Below are 24,743 nucleotides of genomic sequence, written 5' to 3' on the forward strand. Positions count from 1 at the left end.
CTTTACTCTACTTTTTTAATATATTTGATTAATATTTAATAATAAAAATAAATACACTAAAAAAATAAATAAAATCTTTTTTGAGAAGATTTGATTTATATTTTTTTAAAGATTAAAAAAAAATATTCACCTAATAAATAAATAAATAATTTTATATATTATTATATTCAAATATAATTAATAAATAAAAAATTTATATAAAATATCTAAATATAAAATTATTTTTAATTTTTTATAAAATCTTTAAAAAAATAAAAAATTTCTTAAAAATCCGCCCAAATAAATCGTAGGTGAAAAATAATAGTTTTAGATTGAATTTGTAAATAAGTTCTTTTATCTTATAAAATACCTATTTTATTTTGGTTTAGTTCTTATAAAATTTTTCTTTCTTATTTGAGTTTTACTCTATTAAAATTTAAAAAGTCTTTATTTTAATTTTTAAATATTGTACTTAATTTGTTATATTAAGTGTTGACATGACAAAATATGTCAAAAGATTTAACCTAATAAAAAAAATAATTATATCTCTAATAATAATAAAAACTAAATAACTAATATTTTATATAAATAAAAAATACATTTAACCCTCTTAGCTCCCTTAAATGGTTACATTTTTAATCTTTTACCCATTTTGATTTTATAGATTATGACTTTATACAGTAACCTCTATTACTAAAAGTAATTTATTTTCCTATTAATACTTGTTAGTGTAGATTACTAGATTATTGTAAGACGGACTAAATTTTCATTTATTGTGTCACAATAAAAAAAACCCTAGGAACGAGTCGAGTTGGGAACTCAACGAGTTATTATTTATTTGCGTTAATATTTTAATTTGCGAAGAAAGAAGCAGAAAAATTGTGCGTCCCTGAATCTGAAGCCACCGCAAGCCCCCGAATGGTATCACCGCTGTTACGAACTGACTCACTATCACTAACCCAACCTTCGCTAATTACACAAACACCAATTTAACACCCAAATCAAATTCTCAATTATTACCCGCCAAAACATATCTTCCCCTTTCTCAATTCTCTTCTCTTCTCTCTTTTCTGTTTTTTTAATTTAATTTTATTTTATTTTTCAAATCTCTTCTCTTTTCTTCTTCTCCCTCTCTTTCTTTCTTTCTCTCTTTAGGGTTTTCTAATTACACCCTCTCTCTCCCTCCAACGACGTCGTTCCCCGCATGGAAACGACGTCGCACGCGGACCTCCACCAACCACCGCTCACTCCTGCCTCCAATCTCCCCGTCGAGAACGGCGGACCTCGGGAATCACACCATGACGATGACCGCTGCGCCAAGAAGCCTAAGCTCGAGGAACATGTTGACGATGGTGGTGGTGGTGGTGCTGGAGGAGGAGGAGGGGAATTGAAGAGAGTGGCGGAGATTGTGCTTGTTTTGTCGACGATGGCGACGATGCGGGCGGGTCGGAAACCTACCGACGTGGAGGTGGAGCTTATGAGGGAGGCTCGGAGCAAGCTCGCCGAGCTTTGCGTAGGGCTCGCGCCGAAGGATATCGTTGGGAGGGAAGCGATTGGGACGGTGATTGAGGATCTTGGATTGAACGGCAGGGTTAGGGATCAGAGGTTAGGGTTTCGAACTCCAAAGATGTCAATTGCTGAGAGGTATACGCATGCTAAGTGGAAGGTAAACAACCAAAGCATTTCGGTTTTTTTTTTTTTCCTTATCTATTCAGGAAATTTGTTATTATTATTTGAAAATTTTGGAGGCTGTGTGTTGTATAGTGATTGTTGTGAATAATTGCTGCTTGTGAACCTTGTTTTGATTGATGTACGGATGTGGCGGTGTGTGCGATTCAGTTGTTGCAAATTCTCCAGGATTTAGATAAGCATAGGGGATAAGAATTTTGGGTTTTGGTGTTTAGTGGTGCAAAATCCATTTCCTGCTTAGGTGCTTATGAGATTGTTAGCATTGCTTAATGGAGAGGATTCTTTAGGAGGAATTTATTGTCTACTAATGAGCTTTAATTGCTTGAGTATTGGGCTATTTTATGTTGTCAAATTGATCTTATCTTAAACTTCCTTACTGGTTTGGAACTGAATTTAATTAATCGGTTTTGCTATCGAAAATTAGAAGGCGTTACATGAAAAATATAGTTTCGACATTTTTTTATAGAATTTAATTTTGATGCATTGTGTAGTTTTATATGTAAGGCCACATCAAGAAAAATCACTAACTTTTACATTGACCGCGTGAATTGTCGTCCAAAATAATGGATATGATTGCAAGTCTGAGTAAAATCACTGTCGGCATCAAAATTAAACTCTTTTTTATATATTAAATGTGTTCTTTATTCCTTAACATGTAGCGAAACCATTGTTTATTTACTTTCAAATGCTATTGATGATAATAAATACAATGAAGCTGAATTAATTCTTTTGATGACTTCCCCCTTTCATTTCCTCTTTTCTCAACTATTGTTTTATGTTCTTAGATGGAAGAAGCAAAGAGGTATGCTGCACCTTCTACAACGTACACATCTCAGCCTGTGCAACCAAGTACGAGTGTAACAGTTGACAACCGTGTGGCTCCACATGGTGTTCGTGTATTTCCACCTGATAATTCAAGCCACATAGCGATCCCTTCTTCGGCAACAACGGTGTCCATTCCTTCTCATGTTTCTGCAGGATCGTCTTCTACGTCGCAATATCAGGCGACTAGCAATGAAGTAAGACCACCTATGGTTTCTGGTGCAATACCTAGCACTCATCTTGGGAGAAATTCATCTCCGATGGTAGTGCCTAAACTTGAAAACCCACAGGTCAGAGTTGATGGAGGATCAAATGGGTCTTCTTATGTGCTTAGTATACCAGGTAATATACTGTCCATTAAAGTTTGTATGTACCTACATGCATATGTTGAGTTATGTTACCAATTGATCGATGACTAGTAGTTCAATCTGTTTTTCATTGTTTATGGAGTGAATGACCATACTTGGAATTTTTTCTCCCCTTGCATGTAGCAAATTCTTCAGCAAACCAACCTTTGGCAAATGCTCCACCATGGTCAATACAGACTCAATCTGCGTCGTTAGCTAGAACAGCATTGGAAAACAAGGTGCCTGCTCATAACACTGTCAAGGTACAAGGAACAAGTGATGTAGCTTCTTCAAGGGCAGGTTCACAAATAACAGCAGATCAGAGCTTTAGGCCATTTATTACTCAAACAGCACCTGTAAACTTGTCTACTATGCAACAGTCTTTCCAGGGTATGAACGTTGCTCAGCCTCCTTCAATTCCTACTCATGCTGAAATTGCAAAGATTGTCCAGAAATTGTTACAACCAAAGCTTCCTGAGCATCCGACATGGACTCCTCCATCAAGGGATTATATGAATAAGGCTTTGACATGTCAAGTGTGTGAACTCACTGTCAATGAGGTTGATACTGTGCTTCTCTGTGATGCTTGTGAAAAGGGATATCACTTGAAGTGTTTGCAGCCCTCGGTTTTAAGAGGAATTCATAATAGAGTGGATTGGCATTGCATGAGGTGTTTGAATTTAAGCGGTGGAAAGCCTATACCTCCAAAATATGGCCGTGTCATGAGATCATCAAACACACCACCGAAATTGCCCACTACGGTTGGAGTTCAGCAACCTTCTGAGAAGAAAACAGGGAGCTTAGATCCAAAGGCCAGCCAGCAGAATTTAACAACAAATGGGAGCACTGCTCCAATAGTTGCTACCAGCAATGTCAAAGTTGAGCCACCATCTGATTCAAAGACTCCTGGTACAAAGGATATACATGGTACCGGATCATCCAACACGGAACATATTGATCAGAAACCTGACCCAAACATCTCTATGAAATCCCTTAATGCAGCTTCTGTTCCTTCCATTGACTTTCCTGGTGAAAGTTCTGCTCAACAAATTAATCCTGAGCCTTCAACCTGTAAAGAGAGTTCAACCTCTAAAGAGTGTTTCGATTCCAAGACCCTTCCTAAATTATCTGAGCCAGGTGAATGTGACAATTTGCAATCATCACAAGACTTTCAAGCTGAGCAGAAAGTGTCACAGGGCAATGCTGTAGTATTATCGGATAAAAAAGTTGACAGTAGTTTAATGAGTAATGAACAAAAGGAATCACAATCAGGAGAAAGCTCAACTTATGATACCAAGCGAGATGGCCAAGATGTTGCACTAGCAAACTTTGATGGGAGTTCTGGAACTAATGCTGAAGTTAGACAAGATAGCTCGCAAGTTGTAGAATGGATTGGTGATGTTATACACGTTGTTGATGAGAAAAAGTTTTACAAATCTTGCTGTGTTGATGGAGTGACATATAGGCTTCATAGTCATGCTCTTCTCCCATCTGGCCATGGCAAATTAGCACCTTCTAAACTTCAGGTAAGCAAATCATCTTTCTTCCCACTTTAGTATAGCATTTGGTTACATGATACCTCTAAAAATTTACTATGAAATCACAAAGCTTTTGTGATTGATTTCTTCCAAAAACATGTTTTCGGTGTACTCTAAAGTTTCTGCAGGTATATAGGTTTGAACCCTTGTGTGAAATAGTTGTTTTAGTTTATAAATTATAAACCTTTAACAAAGTGATGTGTTCGATTTTATTTTCAGTCTATGTGGGAAGACTGCAAAACTGGGTTAAAGTGGGTTAAGGTGACGAAATGCTACTTTCCTGGTGATTTGCCTGGGAACATTGGTCATCCGTGTATATCCGAAGTTAATGAGGTAACTATTTATACTTGTGCATGTAGCCTTATATATATGGTGCTACCCTTCATAGAGACGGAGACTGATATCAATTCATTCATGTAAAAGTTTTATATTACGTAATTCTCAGTTTGTTGGTGTTATTTTGGTATGTTTAATCCATGTTTAACTTCTGTTTTGGGATGTTTCAATCAAATGATAACTCCACAAGAACATGGCAGCATGCTTATCATTCATATATTGCATATGGGTTTTCTTACTGATTTTGCTCTCTTTTATTGAAGGTTTATGAATCTAATAGTGAAAGAACTGAAAAGGCTAGCTCTATTCGAGGTCCATGTGAAGTCCTTCCATCTGATAAATTTAATCAAGAAAACGACAGACGAAATCAGTTGGGAATTGAGGCAAATGCTAGAATCCAGCCACTTTTTGTTTGCAGGTTTATTTCTTCTATTCATCTATCATTCTAATCCCTTTTTTCCCCCCCATCCATACCTTTGGCTGATGGCATGAACATTGTAACCTCCATCCATCCTCTACTAAATGAGGACAAAATTTGAATTGCTATTTTGATTTGAGTTTATATATTTGCTTTGTAAACCTTTTCTAGTTTTGATTTTCAACAGATCTCAATGATTTTTTGCAGGTGGTTTTATGATGAAATCAAAAAGTTATTTCAGCCTGTTACCAGTTGATCTTGTGTGAAAACATGATAATATGACTCCCCTTAGTCATGCAATTTTATGGTGGGTATTTGATCCCTTGTATCTGTGCAAATTGTTAGAACTTCTTTCTTTTTTTAGTTTAATGTATCTATTCTATTGAATCCATGAATACATATTCCCAGTTTAACTGTGCTCTCCTGTTGATGCAGGTGAGATGCATGTTAGACCCGCTATTCGATTATGCAATAATCTCTCGTTGGCACATTTGAGCATGAATTCCATGTGATGTAAAAACTTTAGCCGAAGATATGAATGTTAGCTTAGACTTTAGTTGCATTAGTTCTTTGTTTTTGATCTGTGCCTTTAGTTCTGTTTTTGAGCAATTCATTCTGTATCATTCTTTTTGGGTATGCAGGTGTTTTTTTAGGTCCACTAATCACACTGTTACCTTTTTTAATTAGATTATAGCGTAGTCCCCTGCTTAGTATGCTGGAATTGTATTATATACCGTTTGTAAAAAAGAATAGCCATTTCTTCTGATAGACATAACCTTTGAATTTGTTCTGGAAAAACCAATTGAATTCAGTAGCAAAAAAATAATCATTATTTTGTAGAATCTTGGAGTCATTATTTCATTATTTTTAATTTTGCTATGCATCTATTTATAATAATATCTCAGATAAGGACAAAACTCATCTGCATGAGAATGTGAGCACTATTAATGTGACTTATTCAAAATATTTAATGTTTTTTGGATCATGATTAGATGAATAATTCAACCCCGTAATTTCGTATCATTGTATTCGAGATATATTGCTAGGGCCCTATAGTGAAGACGCAGATCCTTAGAACGGTTGCTTCATTTGGATCCATCCACAACCATGAGAGCTTCAAATCAACATCTTAATTAATCAGATTGAACTCTTTAACACTCATCTAATGAGCCTATGCCTATCAACCTGTATCTAAAGTCTAAAAGTTGATAGGCATGTGGATGTTTACCTCATTTTTATATTCTTAATAAATCTCCTAGGGTTACCAACTCTAATTAACATTATAATATTAACAATCTAAAGATAGGCAAAGCCTACTACCCAATAAATTCCCTTAATTTTGAGAATACCAAATTACGCTACAAACTTTCTTGTGACAACCATTGTGCCGGAGAAGTTTAGTACCAATAACTGTAATGCTTGAATATTTCAGGGAACAGTGTCCCTTTGAAGGGTTATACATCAATATTTTAGCCCCCCTTCTCATAAATTCCCAGACACCAACAACCACACACATAAGCTTCTAGATACATTCATTGTTAGGGGGGAAAAATAGTATTTTTAAATTACTTAACAGTAATTCTTTTTAGGCTAAAAACATATGATAAGATTATTATTATTAATAAAAGTTTTTAAATATTTTATTTTAATAAATACATATACACATGAATATAATATTATTAATACACGATTAATATGAGGTGACGTATATGTTCAGAAAACCAAACATAACATCAACTCTTAAGATACGAGTAATTGTTCAAATGACATAGTTTTTCTATCGTCATCCAAAGGTCTTGAGTTTGAGTCTCACTTCTAACTTTGAAAAAAAAAGATTAAAGGGTTAATAATACACTCAATGGAGAGCACATACATAAAGTTGGATTTTGACTTCTAAAGTTCCCAATGCATGCTACCTCCTTAAAATTTGTAGTAAAAAAGTTAATAAGCATCAAATTCCAGTAAAAGACAATAGTCAAAGAGTTTTAATTTGTTCGTAGTTGTAAGTGAATATAACCATTAACCAACATGGTACTAGAAGCTTTGACCGTTACTAAGACATTGGGATAAAAACTAAACTTTTGTAAAACCTGAATATTATATTCATCTTTATAGCTCAAATTAAATTACCTTGCTTCTTCCTTATAAAAAATTATGCAACCATGGTGACGGCAGAAAAGATAATATAATCCTGCCAAGAAAGTAACAAAAATCAAACCACATGCACTACTCTTATTGCAATCTTATCTTTAATTATATTCTAACTTCTTTTCAAAGTCAATGGTCCAAATCTGAACCAGCATTTGAAGAGAAGAAAATTGGGAGAGGGGGGGGGGGGGGGCAAAAGCATATATACAAAAAGGGAATAATTAACTACCATCTTTTGACTATATAAACCGGTGATTTCTCTTTACTTGAATGACTTTATTAGTAACTTACGGGATGTCACATTAGCATAATTATTACTTCCATTTTTCCCAACAAAAGAAAAATGTTGGGTTGATTAAAAAAATATTTTTCTAAGTTTTGATTGTTATATAAGAGGAATCGAACATTAGACTTTTAGATCATACAAATTCTAATAGATATTACTTGTCTTAAAAAAATTAAGCCAATTAAAAGAGGTATGTAAATGATTATATTTCTATCACATGGAGGTTAAGATAATTTTGGAGATAAAGGGTAATTAGAAGATAAATGGTGCAATAATATAATTTCATGTGAACCGGCGAGTATTGCGGTGGTTTTGGTGTTTGAAGAACCTCAAGAAAGGAGGATGCATGGGGGGGGCATTAACAAAGCAGGGCTGAAAAATAAATTAGAGGACAAGATTCCAAGCTTTTGGAGTAAAATTTCAGAGAAAGAATATGCTACCTTTTGAGTTGTGTGAAAGGCTATGGCTACATTTTATTCAGTCAAACTCACATAATTTAGATTTTCACTATGTAGCCATGGTGTGAATGGGAGAGTTACTTTGTGCAGTTTTTACATACATCATCTAAAATAGAGTTTGGAAGGTAGTCAATAAGTCAGCTCACTCGTTGTAATAGCCAGTAATTTATTGACTAATAACAGATAGATTTATAATAAATTATTCTTTGATTCGCCGAAATGAGAAATATTGTGAGAAAAAAAAATTAAAATTCAGATTATGTAATTATATTATACACAAAAGACAGAGTTTGCTGGAATATGAAATCATTTAAACAAAGCTTAAATAATAACTAAAAAGTTTAATTTTAACGTATTATTATTACAAACTAACCGTATCAAATAATCAATCATATATTATCATATTAAAAGTAACTAATCTTTAGACTAATTACTTAGAAAACTATCTAATCGTATAAATTTAATTGAATAATCACATAAAAAAATTATTATTAGTACACTAAATTAAATTCATCTAATAAATATAAAAAAATATAGGTAAAGACTCACATACAATTATTTTTGTGTCAAATTGATAGTTAAAAATTGTTAGACAGTAATTTAGTTAAATTTATCAAATCATCTCACTATTCTTAAACTGCATTTAAATTTTTACTAATAATATAATGGTGAATGCTATGATATCTATCACTTTATACCTAAGTTACTAAAATAGGTAAATAAATAATATTTAATAAATTTTATATGATTTATTTTTTATTTTAAAAATTTTATTTTTTACTTTAAAAGAGAAACTAAATAATTTAGACACTATAATAAAAATACCATAGAACATTAGAACTCACCTAATATAATAGTCGCAACTGCAATTATACTGTTACAATTTAGAACTACAAACGCAACCTTATAGAAATCAATCCATGGCCATGCATGCAACATGCATTATTTTATTGATTGTTTTTAACTTATTTATTATATTATTTGTGACACCATAATTGTGAGAAGAATAAAAGATAAACTGCTATGAGAAGAGGTAGCCCATAACGAGATTTAGATCTAAAATTTTATTTTTGTTCCTTTTTATATATATGAATCTTCTAAAATCTAAAATATCAACCCCTATAGTCTAGAATCCAAGGATCAATGTACATGGCCTTGTTTTTTAATTATATATGATGATGATGATGGTGATGATTGCCTTTTATTTTAATTTTTTAGTTTGCATCCATTATTGTTCAAGTTTGCACTTTTATATAATAATAAACTATAATCCTTTCATTAGTTCTTAGTTATAATAAGTTAATAATTGAATATTTTATTATTGTATTATAATAATCATACTTATATTTGTTGCTTTTTAAGAAAAAAGCAAAAGAGCAATCACTAATAAACAATAATGGAAATATTAATATTCATATATTATTATTTATCCTTGTAATGAGAATATTCAAACACATAATATAATGTTGTTATTATAAAATAGTTTACATTAATATTATATGAGTTTAATTTTAAAGTGTTAAGCATATAAATAGTTTTATATATATTTTATATGGTTATTCAGTTTAATGTATTTAAATAATTTTTTAAATAATATATAAATTTAAAAATTAATTATTTTTATTAATATAAAATATTGATTATACAATAATATATAGGGAAGACGGTTTCACATTAAAAAAGGAAATGAACTTTATTGACCGTATATAAAACAAACTGAAAACATTTCCATTTGTCTACATTGGAATCCATTGAATTTCGAGGCATTTCTTTTCCTTTACCAATTCAAACAAAGGTTGATTTTGAAGACAAGAGAATCATGGTTTTCGAAAAAGTAAAAACTCAAGTTTAGTCGATTTTACGTGAAGTTGATAGATGAGAGCCAACAGATGATTTGACTGAGTTGAATAGTATATAATATTATAACGTCATACTCTATATACCTTTTTCCTTCTATTAAGAAAAAGGTTTGTTGTAACTGTCCTCCTTTCCTTCACAAATTCAGGGTTTAAAGTTCCTAGTCAAAAGCTTATGTATACGTGGTAGTTTGAACTTTGAAGTTGATCCTTTAGAAAATTAATTTTTGCACTCAATTTATTGTCATGGAGTCAATTAAATAATGACATCTTTTTTGTTGCTATATATGAATAGAATGTTAAACTCATATTGATCGAATTCTTTGTCTAATAATAAAAAGATTAAATTTATTCAGTATATATATAATATGAGTACAAAAATTACAATGAAGTGAATGAACTACACACACAAAAGTAAAAACCTTAATAATAATAGATATAACTAATAATGATTATCTAGATTTTAATGGATAGCTTTGACCATCTTATTTTATAATATATAAAGTCCTTAAAGGCTGTGTTTATTTTTGAGAATAAGAAAGGACAATACACTGATAATAGGATAGGATAAGATACTGATAGATAGATATACAAAATTTTATATTTTGTATTTTATTTGGTGATAAACTAGAATAAATTATGAAAATCTAATTTATTCTATTTTTTATTCAAAAAATTTGAGATGAAAAATATAATAATGAAAAATATAATTATAAAAAATTAACAAGAATAATAAAAGAAAAAATAAAAAATAAGTTGTGTCCTTTGTTAGCGTCTCCGTATCCTTCTTGTCAGGATGGACACAAAATATACTAATTTAATGTCTTTAGACACATTGTCTCAGGTCATATCTCCTCTCCCAAACACAATCTCGTGTATCTCTATATTCCTGTCTTTGTAAACAAAAGCAGCCTAATAACCGACAAATGTTATTAATCTAATTAGCACCAAAATACTTATAAAAAGTATAAAAATATTTGATAACAAAAAAAATTAATTAAAAATTAATAAAATTTATTTTATTTAATATTTATTAATTATCATAATAATCAATAAATATTAAACAAGACAAGTTTTAGTTTTTTTTTAATATTACCGTAAAAAGTAATTGTATGAAAATTAAAGGAAACATATGTAGCCTAGCTCAGTTAATGAAGAGTCATAATTGTGACCCTTCTTTGTTTACTTCTTTTCACTAATTAGCTAGCTGGTGTTACCTTGTTATACGTATCATTATTACTCAATAATTTCCAAATTGTATTAACATTATTATAGTATATACTTCTAATCTAAAACTCGTTAAGCTAACGTTCTTTATATATATAAAATAGTTATATTTCAGAGTACAACTCATAATTTTATATACCGACGATTATAAAATAAAAAATAAAATAAAAATAATTATAAAACAAATTTTTAAATAATTCAAAAAAAATGCTAAACTAGTTGATACTTAATAAGAGTTATATTACAAAATATAAAAATAAAAAATATAAACCAATAAATAAACAAATTATAACACGAAAAAGGAATAAGCACATATACAATATAATTATAGTTTTGATAATTTAGAATAATATGAATTGAAGTGAAGTCTTCAAAAGAATTGAATAATTCATTGTTGGACATATATACTATAATGAGGACAATAATAATAAAAGACGTGCGAAATAAAGTATTCATACGATACCTTCTCCAATGTGTCTATAAATATGAGTGCCTTGGGTGTGAGTTAAAAAAATCATCAGACTCCACCAATCTAATAATCTCTTTCTAATTTGAGCAATCATAACTAAGATGGCTCCAATGGGAGACAATGTTGTTGTGTCCAACATAGAACTGGAAAAGTTACTTAGCATGAAAGGAGGCAAAGGAGAGTCCAGTTATGCCAACAATTCCCAAGCACAGGTTACCTTCTTCTTCCTCTTTATAATTAAAATAACCCAAGCACACACAACTATTACTTTTAATTTTAGTAAATAATTAAATACCTTCATATAAGATCCTTTATTGAGTTATGTCTATATTATTATTATTATTATTATTATTATTATTATTATTGTTATTATTGTTATTATTGTCCAGTGATAGATAAATTCATCTTCTTTTCAATATTAAATTTAAATTCTATGAAAATTAAATACATTTATTTAATATAAAAGTAATCATAATTTTTAAAATAATCAAATTAGTCCGACAAAATTTCAAATATAGCCGAATTTATGTCTATTGATCAAATTAACGCGTTTTGTAGTGATAATTTATATTTTTTATAGAGTAAAACATAAATAAATTTTTGAAGATTTATATTTCGAACAAATTAGTTCCTTACCAAAATACCAATAAAATCTTTTAGCATATTAAATATAGGCAGATTACCTTTAACTTAACTCTTATGATTAGAATAAAAATTTAAAAGTTAAACTAATTTATCTACGTTTGTTATCTTACAAGATTTTATTTATACTTTTTTTACTTCAAAAATTAATCCGTCCAAAATATAAATTTTCAGAGACTTTATTATTCATCACTTAAATATTTGTATATATGCAGGCAATGCATGCCAAGTCTATGCTTCACCTGTTGAAGGAAACCCTAGATAGAGTTCAGCTTCATGGTTGTTCCGATGATAATGAAATCCCATTTGTGGTGGTGGATTTGGGTTGTTCATGTGGCAACAACACCATTAACGTTGTTGATGTCATTATAAAGCACATAATCAAGCGCTATGAGGCTTTAGGGTTCAACCCACCTGAATTTTCAGCTTTCTTCTCTGACCTTCCTAGTAATGACTTCAACACACTCTTCCAGCTTCTTCCGCCGCATCTCTCCAATGATAACGGCGGAGTTAGCATGGAAGAGTGCCTTGCTGCCAACAACCACCGCTCGTACTTTGCGGCCGGTGTCCCCGGTTCTTTTTATCGGAGACTTTTTCCGGCGAGATCTGTTGATGTTTTTCACTCGGCCTTTTCTTTGCATTGGTTGTCTCAGGTAAGCCAAGTCCTATTTTTTTTCTTTTTTTTTATATTCTATTTTTATTTTATTTCAGTTCATTCTTGGGAACTTGCAAATAACTTTGTGTTCAATAGAGTCTTTTAATCTAGTTTCATGTGGAACTTGAAATGATTAAAGTATTAATTAGAGATTATTAAATTTGTTAATTGTAAGTGATTATTATGATTTGGTGATCTCTGATTTATTTAGTCATGATGAAAAAATTAATTACCAAATCAATTAAATAATTAATCAATATTTATATATAAATATATATTATTTAAATTATTTTTAATATATATTTTATATTTTAATATATTTTTTATAAAAATATTTGATTTAATGACTAATTTCTTGTATTATTTATTTTATGATAAAGATCAGATAATTTAAAAGTTATATTTTATTAATATGGGAATTAACTTATAATTAGATAATTATGTATAAGTTGTTATATACACTAAATCTATTTAAAAATTGAAATCTAAAATATTATTATTATTAGTATACAAAAGAATGATCATAGAATTCAAATCACATCCAATGACTTTTGTTTCTTTCATCATTCTATAGCCCTTGATCTTTTCTTATAAACCTTTCGGTTAGAGTTCAAACTTTTAAGTTCTTGAAAACTTTTGGTGAAAATGTCCATGATTACTTTAATGAATTTGCTAAACACCTTTTAATCAATTTCAACTGATCATGACTTTCTTAGCTTGTTGTCTTATGATTCACACCGCAACTAACCTATAAAAAATTTTCAAAGAATCTACACTATATAGTCTACATGGTTCTATATATGCTATGATAAATTTTTTACACTAAAATATTAGAAATAAGATTAAGTGATTCTAACTCAATCTTAAACATTAGTTTAAAGAGTAAAAAATACTTTATATTTATAAATTATTTTAAAATTTTGTCTTTAATAAATGTAAGATTTATAATATAGAATAGTAAAAGAATAATTAATGAGAAGGCTAAGTGAGTAGGTAGGGCCCCATTTTTGGTCAAAAAAGTGGAGATAGCAAAGTCATGCTCTATGATGGAATTGATACATATAGAAAAGAATAACTTTGTTTTCTTGAGACAATGACTTGCATTGTTTACTTAATAAAAATAACCATAAAATTATAAAAAAAAACATTTAATGAATTTATTGTTGATACATTATCAATGTAAAATTATTTTATACATATATTTAATTATATAACGTTATATTAGTAAAAATAATTATTTTTTACATTAACAGTGTAAATAATTATCTAAAATAACAAAAAAAAACGAATATTTTATAGTGTTAATATACATTAAAATTAAATTGTTAATTTGATGTATATGATTGAGGTTTTGGATATAAATGTGAAGGTGCCAGAATGTGTGGTTGAGAAAAGGTCAAGTGCATATAACAAAGGAAGGGTATTCATCCATGGAGCAAATGAAAGCACAGCAAATGCATACAAGAAACAATTCCAAAGAGACTTGGCAGGGTTTTTGAGTGCAAGATGTGTGGAGATGAAGAGAGGTGGGTCCATGTTCTTGGTCTGCTTGGGAAGAACTTCTGTGGACCCCACTGACCAAGGTGGTGCTGGCCTTCTCTTTGGGACCCACTTTCAGGATGCTTGGGATGATCTTGTCCATGAGGTATTCTCATAAATAATAAATCACTTCACATTTTTTTTAAAAAATATATATTATTTATACATTAAAATTAATTATTATATATTTTTAATAAATATTTTATATTTTAATATATATTTTATACTAATAACTAATTTTAATAATTAATTTTAGTATATATACTTAGTATATAATTGTTAACAATAATTTAAAATATTTAAAATAAATTAAAAAATAATATTAAGAAACTTACATTATAGAAGTTAATTTATGTCAACAGTATAGTAGGTTGTTAAACATATTTATTATAAAATCTACTAAAGATAAATTTTTGTTGAGTTAAAAATTTTGAATATTTTTTTAATTAAATTTTAGATTTTTTGTTTTTAAAATTTTTATATTTTTTTATATTGAATTTTAACCATAACATTGACTGTACAATAATAATATAGATTTTCAAGACTTTCTCTAAATTAAATTAAATTTCTCTACCTCACATTTATATATTACATTAATGCTCTCATAATTAATTATTACTAAAGAATAAATTAAAGATCGTTAATCTAATCAAACAATATAATATATACTATTTATCAACAAATTTAATCACAATGTATATAGAATATGAAAAGAACACAAAAAATGTTCTCAAGTATTGAAGCCAGCCATCATCACAATATAACTTATTATGAAGTTTCACAATTGCTGCTGCCATGTTTAAAACAAATTGACAATCCCAGCCGTTGGTTTAATTACCATTCCAAAAATTGATCTCTAGCCGTCAATTTATTTGATGATGATGTCGGCAGAAATAATAATGAATTTTAATTTCCGGCTGGCAAAGTGGTCCATAATAATTTTGACCACTAATTTAATTCGTTATATAAGGTTTTTAGAACATCAACAAATTAAACACATGAAAATAAAATCATTATATCACACAAAATGGAGTTGCATTTGCATTCTTTCTATCAAATTTTCATCTAATGATTGTAGCTCTGTAATTGTGGGACCAAACAATGCCTTTGATCTTTGAACATAGTCAAAGGCATGTGTACTTAGCTTTTGAATGTAATTTTATCTTCAACCATGCATCATACACATACATCCAAACAAAAGTGTTACTGTATATTCAATTAATAAGTACAGAATATAAGCAACACTTTTACTGTTCTACATAAACATGTGTTGAGCATTCATTGTGGGGGAAAAAGAAAAAAAAAAAACATGACTCAAAAGAGATAGAATAATTCAATAGTTTTAAAATATTTTTAATGTAAATTTTTACTAATATTTCGATGTTTTCATATAGATAAATTTTGCCATATTTAATTAAAGAGAAATAATATTTATATAATTTTTTATAGATATCTCTTTTGTATATTTTTTATTGTATAAAATACAGAATTTTTATTTTTCATTTTTATCAATCACTTTTAATTACAAAAAGAAATATATATCGTCAATATAAGAATGATATATAACTTTTTAACTGCACAAAATTAATTAAACTAATCAAGAATAAAAATAATATTTTTAGTTACATGCTAATTAAATCAAAATAAAGCAAATCATATGAATAATAAGGTTTAATTATTCTGTTAGTTCTTATAATTTTATTAAAATTTTAATTAAATTTTTATATATTTTTTAATTTATACTAAAAATAACCTCATTATAAAATTAAAAAATAATATAAAAATTCAATTAAATATATATATATATATATATAAAATTTTAATTATAAATTTAGTAAAATTATAAGAAAATAATTAAACCGAATAATAATGGTATTGTATGTTATTGATAGGGATTAATAAGCAGTTCAAAAAGGGACAGTTTCAACATTCCAGTGTATGCACCAAGCTTGCAAGATTTCAAGGAAGTGGTTGAAGAAAATGGTTCATTTGTGATAAACAAGATTGAAGTGTTCAAAGGAGGGAGCCCCCTCGTTGTTAACAAGCCAGATGATGCAATTGAAGTTGGAAAAGCATTTGCCAACAGTTGCAAAAGTGTGTCCGGTGTGCTTGTTGACGCTTTTATTGGTGACAAACTCAGTGAAGAATTGTTTCTTAGAGTTCAGAAGAGAGCCACGGCACATGCTAAAGTCTTACTTGACCAGCTTCAATTTTTTCACATTGTTGCATCCCTTTCTTTTCCTCAATCACAATAAATTAATAAATTCCTTTAATTTCATGTTTTATAAACTTTGTTTAATTTTTATGAGTTGTAGAAATATAATTTGTTTGTTTCTATATATATATTTCTCCTTTTAAATAGGTTTGTATTTGCCTTCTTTAATTTATTGATATATGTTTTCTGTTAATTTGCATGTGCAGATCTTATATAATAATGTATATGTAAATTATACTGATAAAAAATTAATGTTATTCTCTAAACTTGTTGGAGTACTAAATTCGTTTCTTTTTTATTAAATATTTTTATTTTTAAAATTTTGTAAAGAATAAAAAATTTTAAAAATATTAAAATTATACTTTGAATAAGTATAAAAAATCAACTTTTAATTAGTGAATGTTTTATAGTAAAAGTGTGTTTTTAACTCTCAATTTTTTGAGGATTTATTATTTATAATTTAGGGTAAAAAAAATAATTCTAAAAATTAGTTAATAATAACTGAAAAATAGTTAATTTTCTAATTAAACTTTTATACTTTTGTTTTATTTTTTAAAATCTTAGAAAAAAATATTAAAAATGAAATTAAAAGAAAAAATGCTAGTCAAATATATATATATATATATATATATATATATATATATATATATATATATATCCTATATGTTCATAATTGAAGAAAAAAATAAGTATAATTAAACACAAATAAAATATATATTTTATAATAAATATATCTGTTTACATCATCAATAGTACTGTATTTTAAAAGAATGGTTATCCTCCAAAAGCTTTTTCCTTACTCTTGTCTTCTTTTTGAGGGTTACTTTAATTAGAAAGGAGTCAATGTGTTGTTTTGTGTGAGTGTATGTAGTTACTTCCTAGTTTCTACACATCATTGTGCTTTCTGAGTTATGTCCCCTTGTATCTCAACTAATTTTGCTTTCTTCATTATTATTATTCATAGCATCTTATATATATTATCACACTATGTCCACATTTATTATGAAAGTTGTATGAATGCATGGTAGGTAATGTATATGTTGCCTTTTGTACCTTATGTTGGATATGCCATTATTAGTTAGTTACCATTCTCTTTTGGTGGAAACTCAGATACATTAGTTTCACGTGAAGTTAATAATTAAAAGTCGTTAGATAAAAATTTAGTAAAATAATTTAAATTATTTAACGATTCTCAACTATCAACTTCATGTAAAATTGACGGCACTTGAATTTTTATATTTTCTTTTTGTGTTTTCTTCTCTTCAATCTAACATCGCCATTATTAACTTTTTCATATTATCAATAATAACCATTCAAATTGATTATTGTGAGTATTGGACCAATGCCTTAGTAAAGGCCCAATAGTGTATGAGGCAAACTTATTAATTGTTATAGTTAATAAATAATAAATAAATATGAAAAGTTAAGTTTTTAGTTAATTAATATTAATCAACTTTTTTATTATAAAATTAGTTTAACTCATTTTTGTAGGGTTTAAAATTTAAGATTATGATTTAGAGTTGGATTTAAAATTTAAAATAAAAAATAATTTTAAAAAGATTGAAATAACTCTCTAATTAAATTTTTTAATAACAATAATGAAGTGATCCTTCAAAGTAAAAGAGTTTTGTTCTAATAATTATAATAAGAGTTTAATTTTAATATATCAACAGACTAAAATATTTTACATAATCATTCAATCTCATTATTTTTTAATGATTATTTATGTGATCAATAAAAAAATAGTTATTTTTATTTACTAATGTAGTGTGGTGGTGTTATGTAATTGGATCCAAACATAAAAAATGTTTTACATCAATGAATATAACTTTTGGCCCAATAATAAATGATCCCGTATTTATAATTACTAATGTTCATGCTAAATGAGCAGTATCGCCGTTGTTAGTCACGGATATTCATTCGTTGTTAATATATCACCACCACGAATTTTTTTTACTTTAGCCACGGTTTATTTGGTGGCTAAAATCCGTTTTTTAAGTTGTGTTCAAACATTAACATATATGATGGATGGATCTTAATTAATAATAATGTTACGTTGATGAACTAATTTGACAACTATAATCCATTATTCTATCACATCATATATGAGAGAGAGAGAGAGATTCCTATTTAGTGTGTAGATTAATTTTATTATATTACTAATTAATCATATAAAATAAGTGTATCAGCCACTTCTGGTAATCTAAAACTAACCCTTTTCTTCTGCTTGCAACTCTTGCTTCTACTCATTCCCATAACTTCACTTCCCTTTTCATCTTTCAAGAGTTTCTCCAAGGTAGTAGGTGTATATTCACCATTATCATCATCATCATCATTCTCCATGATTGGTGTTCTTAGAAGCCATTCTTCTAATGTTAATAGTTGCTGATGATCATGATGCTGAAGAAGGTGCCTCTCCTTCTTCTTCTTTCTCCAAAAGCATGATGTTGGTTTCATCATATTTACAAACATGCATGCCATATTAAATGGAGCTTAGAAGAACAAATTAAAATGAACATATATTTATATACATGTATAAGAATTGATGAAAAGAGACTAATAAGAAGAGTATATGTAGCATATATCTAAGACGTACACCCCAAGAAACAAGAATATTATTACGTCGACATGCAACTAAGAAACTTTTAATAAATTGTGTGTGTAACGTTTGTTTCTATTTTTACAGGTAAGAGTTCCGCCATTAAATTAACTCCATGGATAAAAACCAGAGAATCATCTTCTTCTTTTTTATTCTGTTTTGGGCATATCTTTTTCATCGACCATACTATATTTAATTTATCCAAAACATTAGTTACTAAATTAACTATGACTAAAATATATATTAAAATATAAAATATATATTAAAAATAATTAAATAATATATATTTATTTATGAATATATAATAATTAATTTTTTGTGTATATATAATATTTTTATTTTTTTTGTTTTAAATTAAATTACATCTATAATCATCGTAATTATAGCTGCAATATTCTATACCTATATACAGAGAATTGGGTAGATTGATTTGTGTTTATGGTAATTTTTTTTTTAATTTTTAAACTATAATTCTATTTTTATTTACTTCATTATTGTATAAAACGTAATAAATAAAAAGGTGACTTGATTCATATACGAAATATGCTTGTTCATCCGTATGGTAATGATAAGTAAACCTTTTACTAAATATTCTAAAACAGAACCTTACTTAACGGCAATTTAACACTATATATACATGAGTATGAATTATTGGAACATGTATATGTCTCTTACTAAATCAAATAGACAAGGACAAAAAATTATTTGACTTCTCAATTTATTATATATATATATATGTGTGGGTGCACGCGTTTAGTTTGCCTGAAAATGATAATGGTAACTTAGGCTCTATTTGTTTTTGAAAAAAAGACAAGACAAGACACTAATAAAAAGACACAAAGAACAGAGATATAAAATTTTATGTTCTTGTATTCTGTTTAGCGATCAACTAGAACAAATTAAATTATGAAAATCTAATTTATTCTTAATTTTTTATTCAAAAATTTTGAGAAGAAAAATATAATAATAAAAATATAATTATAAAAAATTAACAAGAATAATAAAAAAAATAAAAAATAAGTTGTATCTCTTGTTAGTGTATCTATGTTCTTCCTGAAGATAGACATAAAATACACTAATTCAATGTTCTAAGACACAATGTTTCTATCCATATCTCATCTATCAAATATAATTTTATATTTTTATATCTCTATTTTAATGTCCCGTTCCTAAAAACAAGAGCAGTCTTAGGATCAGTGTGCGGGTTTTCCAAAGCAAAAGACATTTTTAACAAACTATAGTTCGGTAGTTACTGTTAATGTGTTATGCTCACAAAACTCTCAACTATATATTTGCCTTGGTTGCATCTACCAATTGGTATATCTCTCTGCAAGTGGATTTTTTTTTATAAAAACAATTCACTAATATTTTTAAGAGAGTGTTAGATAAATAATGATCATCTTGAATAATATAAATAATTAACAATCAAATAAAAATATATTATATTTTTAAATTATACACTTAAATCTTAATATTAAAATAATCATTCGTACATCTAATATAATAAACTTCTAATATATTTATTGTTTACATTATTTAGTATTTTTATTGTCTATCTATATTTTTTATATTTTTATTAAAAAACATATTTAAATTACTTACAACCATGTTAGATGTGCCGTCATTGCATCAAATTAACTTTTCATATAAGATATATATGCTAAAAATTAATATTAGGTAATCAATTTTTTTCTGTAAATATTTTATAAATTATTTTGTTTATTTTAAATTTTTGACCTTAAATTACAAACTCTTAATTTTAAATCTTAAAAATTATAATGATTTAGGGATGGAAGTGAGGTAATTACCCAACAGAAGACTCATGACATGACTCAGTTTGTTTTAAGTTCGATTTGACTTGACTCTAGATAAGGCTTTGACTTTTGTAAATCCGATTAGTCCTTTCATCTATTAATTTGGTACATATAATTTAATTTTAAAGATTAAAATGAGTTACTTAATATAAATTTAAGATTTAATTTAGTATATTTATCTACAATAATAACATAATGATATATAGATGAATAATATTATAATACATGACATAATCTAACACATTATCAAATAATATTGTGATATGTATCTCACTCGTCCATATCAACATGTCATTTAATATTACACGTGACTAAACTATAAAGTAAAATGTATTACTAATAGTCTATGTCATTAAATCACATCATTATATTATTAATAGAAAATAAATCAAAACTTAATATAATATTAATATATTTTTGTCAATCTCAGAAAATAATTAATGTAATAAAAAGTTTAATAACAATTTTGTTATACAATACTAATTTCAAATACCACTTTAATTTGTATTCACTTGTCAATAAACAATTCAATTTCACATTATGAGAATTTCTTTTATCAGTACGTATTTATTATATTAATAAATTTTATATTTGTTATTAGGGTAAAAAACATAAATAAGTCAAGAAGAGAACAATTTGACACAAATAAGTCAAAGTAAAATCTGATTCATTAATTAATCAAAGCACATTTTTATGTAGTTCGAACAAATTTAGTTTGAACTAAATTTTCATATAATTCGAACCAAATAGGTTCGAATTACACATTGTAAACCTTTGTCACATAATTCGAACCAATTTGGTTCGAACTCCTACTCTGTAATTCGAACCAATTAGGTTCGAATTAGACTGAAGAAATAGTCACCAAGTAATTCAAACTAATATGGTTCGAATTACTAAGAATTCGTTCCACACAGCAAATTAAGTTACGAACATAGTTTCCAATCATGACTTAATAAAACTCGTACAATTATTTATTCCGGTGTGCATTAGACATACATTTTGTTTAAAACTGTGGAGACAGAACATATTCATTAACTAAAGTCCCATTCAAAGTACATCACACTAACGTTAACAAATTCTATCAGTCACCAACTACAAGTAAGAAAACCGATAATAGTAGAATCTAAACGCGAAATTGAAACAACAAAAGTACCAAAGCCACCAATACACCTAATCATGCCCCCGTGTATGCTCTGCTCCTCCGAGCTGTGGACAACTCCGACGTGTGTGGCCGGGCTGCCGACAAAGCCCACATCTCTTTGGCCGGTTTGGATCTGCCTCGTCCATATTGGTCCGTATCTGAGTGGACCTCGGACGACCCTCTCTCGCAGGCCTCTTATTGGGGTCAGGGATGACAGTCGGCCCGTCATATGGTGGCCAAAAACCCTCCGGAATGGGAGGTGTGAAACCCATTCGATACACACTGAAGACCGAACTAAGACGATACACCTGGTGGACGTAAGGCTCCCATGTAAGCCGTGAGTAGGCACAGCATGCCAGTGCGTGGGGACACGGGAAATGAAGTGCCTGGAAGTATCCACAGTCACATGTCTGAGATGCAAGCGAGACTCTGTAGCTACCCAGTGAGAAAGAACCAGTCGGAGTTGTCTCTGCGACGGTGAACTCGGAGTTATCCCTGTCGTACACAGTAACCGTGAAGCACCTAGCTGTCTTCAAGTTGGCCTCTATACACTTCACCAAGTGCTGACTAAATTGTTGTCCGGTTCCCATCTGCGCCTCAGCCTCTCTCCCTTTGCGAACAAATAATTCGGCCAACCTTCCGTATGTTGCATTCACTAGCGAGCACACAGAAAGGTTTCTGACACCCTTGAGGATCGAGTTCACACACTCAGATATATTCGTCGTCATGTGTTCGAATCTACGCCCCTCATCACAATGCTGTGTCCACAACGAATACTCAATCCGGTTCGCCCAGTCACACCGCCGGGTCTTCGGACCTAAGAATATCAAACCAGTAATGGAACTCGACCTCGGGTCTTAGCGTACGCCGCATTCACAAGTAGCCTCCTTGCGTCTTTGCCCTTGAAGGTGAGGGCAAAATTTGTCGCAACATGTCGAATGTAGAATGCCCGGTATGCAGACGGAGGTAACCAGCCTCCGTCAGGAGCCTCAAGTGCGGCCTTGATGCCGTTATGCCTGTCCGAGATAACCAGCAGACCCGACTGCGGTGTCACATGCTCACGCAGGTGGGAGAGAAAGAAGAACCACGACTCAGCATTCTCACCCTCGACTAATGCGAATGCAACAGGGAGTATGTTGGAGTTCCCGTCCTGTGCAATCGCAACAAGCAACGTTCACCCATACTTTCCATACAGATGGGTGCCGTCAATACTAATTAGAGGCTTGCAATGACGGAATGGCTCGATACAAGGTGGAAACGTTCAGAATAGTCTGTGAAAATAAGCTCGAGACTCGTCCAACTGTCCACCGACACGAACAGGGCTCGTCCTTAGGACTGCAACAGTACCAGCCATCGTCAACTGGACTCCTAACACCCACCTTGGGGGCTCGTTGTATGACTCATCCCAGTCACCATAAATGAGGGCAACAGCCTTCTGCTTCACCAACTAGACCCTCCTATAAGTCGGCCTAAACCCAAAGTATGTGGCGGTGGCATTTAGGAGCACCTTGATGCTGACGGATGCATCAGCCCTAACCATTGGCATAATGAATGCCGATATCACATGGTAATCCAAACTCCTGTGGTCACTGGAAATGAAGGTGGCGAGACAAGTATACGGTCCGTTGTAACGTTTGACCTCCCAAACTCTCTTTCGCTGTCGAAGACTAAGCCGAATTAACCATGTGCACTCATTACCGAACTCAGAACACTTGCCCACATACCGGCGATAGTCAGACTCCACGACCTTGTATTGTACCCCTCGACGAATTCTGTAAGTCTTGACACTTAAGAGGGCCTCTTCTTTATCCGGAAATTGCTTACCAACCTGAAATTCTGTCAGATCTGCAGACCCTTCAGCATCTCTAGCGCCAAATCCAGCCAGCTGCCCAGGAACCCCCTCCTACCTCATGGCATCCAAGTCCAAAGAGAAAAAATGTGGAGGGTACTACTGCGTGCCAGAGCTAGAACCACCGCCTGCCCCAGTAGGCTCACTTACTCCAACATCATCGCCACTGTCATCAGCAATCATATCCGGCTCGATATCATCGTCCTCTGGATCATCCAAGAATCCATCTCCAACCCCAGCCGGTACAACACACTGTAAAGAGGTCCGCATATATTCTCCTTCTTCGACCTCGTCGCCTACACTACCGTTGAGATCAACAACGAATGAAGGGGAGGCGACATGTTGGACGGGTGGCTCGTACGCAGGGACGGAGGAAGATGCAACGGCTGGTCTGGAGCTAGAACCGACTACCGTGTCTAAAGTGGTGGTATTCCGGTTTGAACCCCCGAGCTAGACACCGCGTCAACTAATTTTGTCAACAGTTCTGGTGTCTTCACCTCTGGAAACTGCCGGTGACAATGAAACATGAACTGCAAGTCATCATCACTCCCGATTGTGAAACAATCGTACTTTACGGTTTCCTGGAGCACCGTGATTGGAATTCGATAAAAAAACTTCTTAACCCGTTTCACACCTTCTAGACCAAGTTTCAGCAATACAGAGCTAACAAGGTCCTCATACCTCGTCGTAGGCCTGACGATAATACAGAGAGGATC

At 30.3% G+C, this 24,743-nt stretch overlaps 3 protein-coding genes across 4 annotated transcripts; 2 read left to right on the forward strand and 1 right to left on the reverse strand.

Annotated features, from left to right (window-relative positions):
• Positions 1-724: 724 nt before the first annotated feature.
• LOC112701904 (uncharacterized) lies at positions 725-5,971 on the forward strand. 2 transcript variants are annotated; one of them, XM_025752703.3, is made up of 7 exons: positions 725-1,645; positions 2,454-2,832; positions 2,994-4,363; positions 4,595-4,708; positions 4,975-5,129; positions 5,337-5,436; positions 5,565-5,971. In XM_025752703.3, exons 1-6 carry the CDS (start codon positions 1,184-1,186, stop codon positions 5,383-5,385), a joined length of 2,529 nt encoding a protein of 842 aa, XP_025608488.1. In that variant the 5' UTR covers positions 725-1,183; the 3' UTR covers positions 5,386-5,436; positions 5,565-5,971. The 2 variants fall into 2 exon arrangements, with proteins under 2 accessions (XP_025608488.1, XP_072056008.1); XM_072199907.1 differs by having other exon boundaries at positions 836-1,645; positions 2,982-4,363.
• Positions 5,972-11,631: 5,660 nt separating this feature from the next.
• On the forward strand, positions 11,632-16,907 carry LOC112701906 (indole-3-acetate O-methyltransferase 1). Its single transcript, XM_025752704.2, has 4 exons — positions 11,632-11,785; positions 12,431-12,868; positions 14,240-14,515; positions 16,302-16,907. The coding sequence occupies exons 1-4, from the start codon at positions 11,675-11,677 to the stop codon at positions 16,662-16,664; spliced, it is 1,188 nt and encodes a 395-aa protein (XP_025608489.1). The 5' UTR covers positions 11,632-11,674; the 3' UTR covers positions 16,665-16,907.
• Positions 16,908-22,207: 5,300 nt separating this feature from the next.
• LOC114924296 (uncharacterized) lies at positions 22,208-22,906 on the reverse strand. Its single transcript, XM_029288220.1, has one exon. The coding sequence runs from the start codon at positions 22,904-22,906 to the stop codon at positions 22,208-22,210; it is 699 nt and encodes a 232-aa protein (XP_029144053.1).
• Positions 22,907-24,743: the final 1,837 nt, after the last annotated feature.

Source organism: Arachis hypogaea, chromosome 7 (genome assembly GCF_003086295.3).
Source record: "Arachis hypogaea cultivar Tifrunner chromosome 7, arahy.Tifrunner.gnm2.J5K5, whole genome shotgun sequence".
Taxonomy (NCBI): Eukaryota; Viridiplantae; Streptophyta; class Magnoliopsida; order Fabales; family Fabaceae; genus Arachis; species Arachis hypogaea.

Coding starts and splice junctions, on each gene's coding strand:
- LOC112701904 (XM_072199907.1), top strand. CDS start 1,184: ATGGAAACGACGTCGCACGCGGACCTCCACCAACCACCGCTCACTCCT. Junction 1,646..2,453: donor ATACGCATGCTAAGTGGAAG/GTAAACAACCAA, acceptor TTATGTTCTTAG/ATGGAAGAAGCAAAGAGGTA. Junction 5,130..5,336: donor CAGCCACTTTTTGTTTGCAG/GTTTATTTCTTC, acceptor GATTTTTTGCAG/GTGGTTTTATGATGAAATCA.
- LOC112701906 (XM_025752704.2), top strand. CDS start 11,675: ATGGCTCCAATGGGAGACAATGTTGTTGTGTCCAACATAGAACTGGAA. Junction 11,786..12,430: donor CCAACAATTCCCAAGCACAG/GTTACCTTCTTC, acceptor GTATATATGCAG/GCAATGCATGCCAAGTCTAT. Junction 12,869..14,239: donor CTTTGCATTGGTTGTCTCAG/GTAAGCCAAGTC, acceptor ATAAATGTGAAG/GTGCCAGAATGTGTGGTTGA.
- LOC114924296 (XM_029288220.1), bottom strand. CDS start 22,906: ATGACGACGAATATATCTGAGTGTGTGAACTCGATCCTCAAGGGTGTC.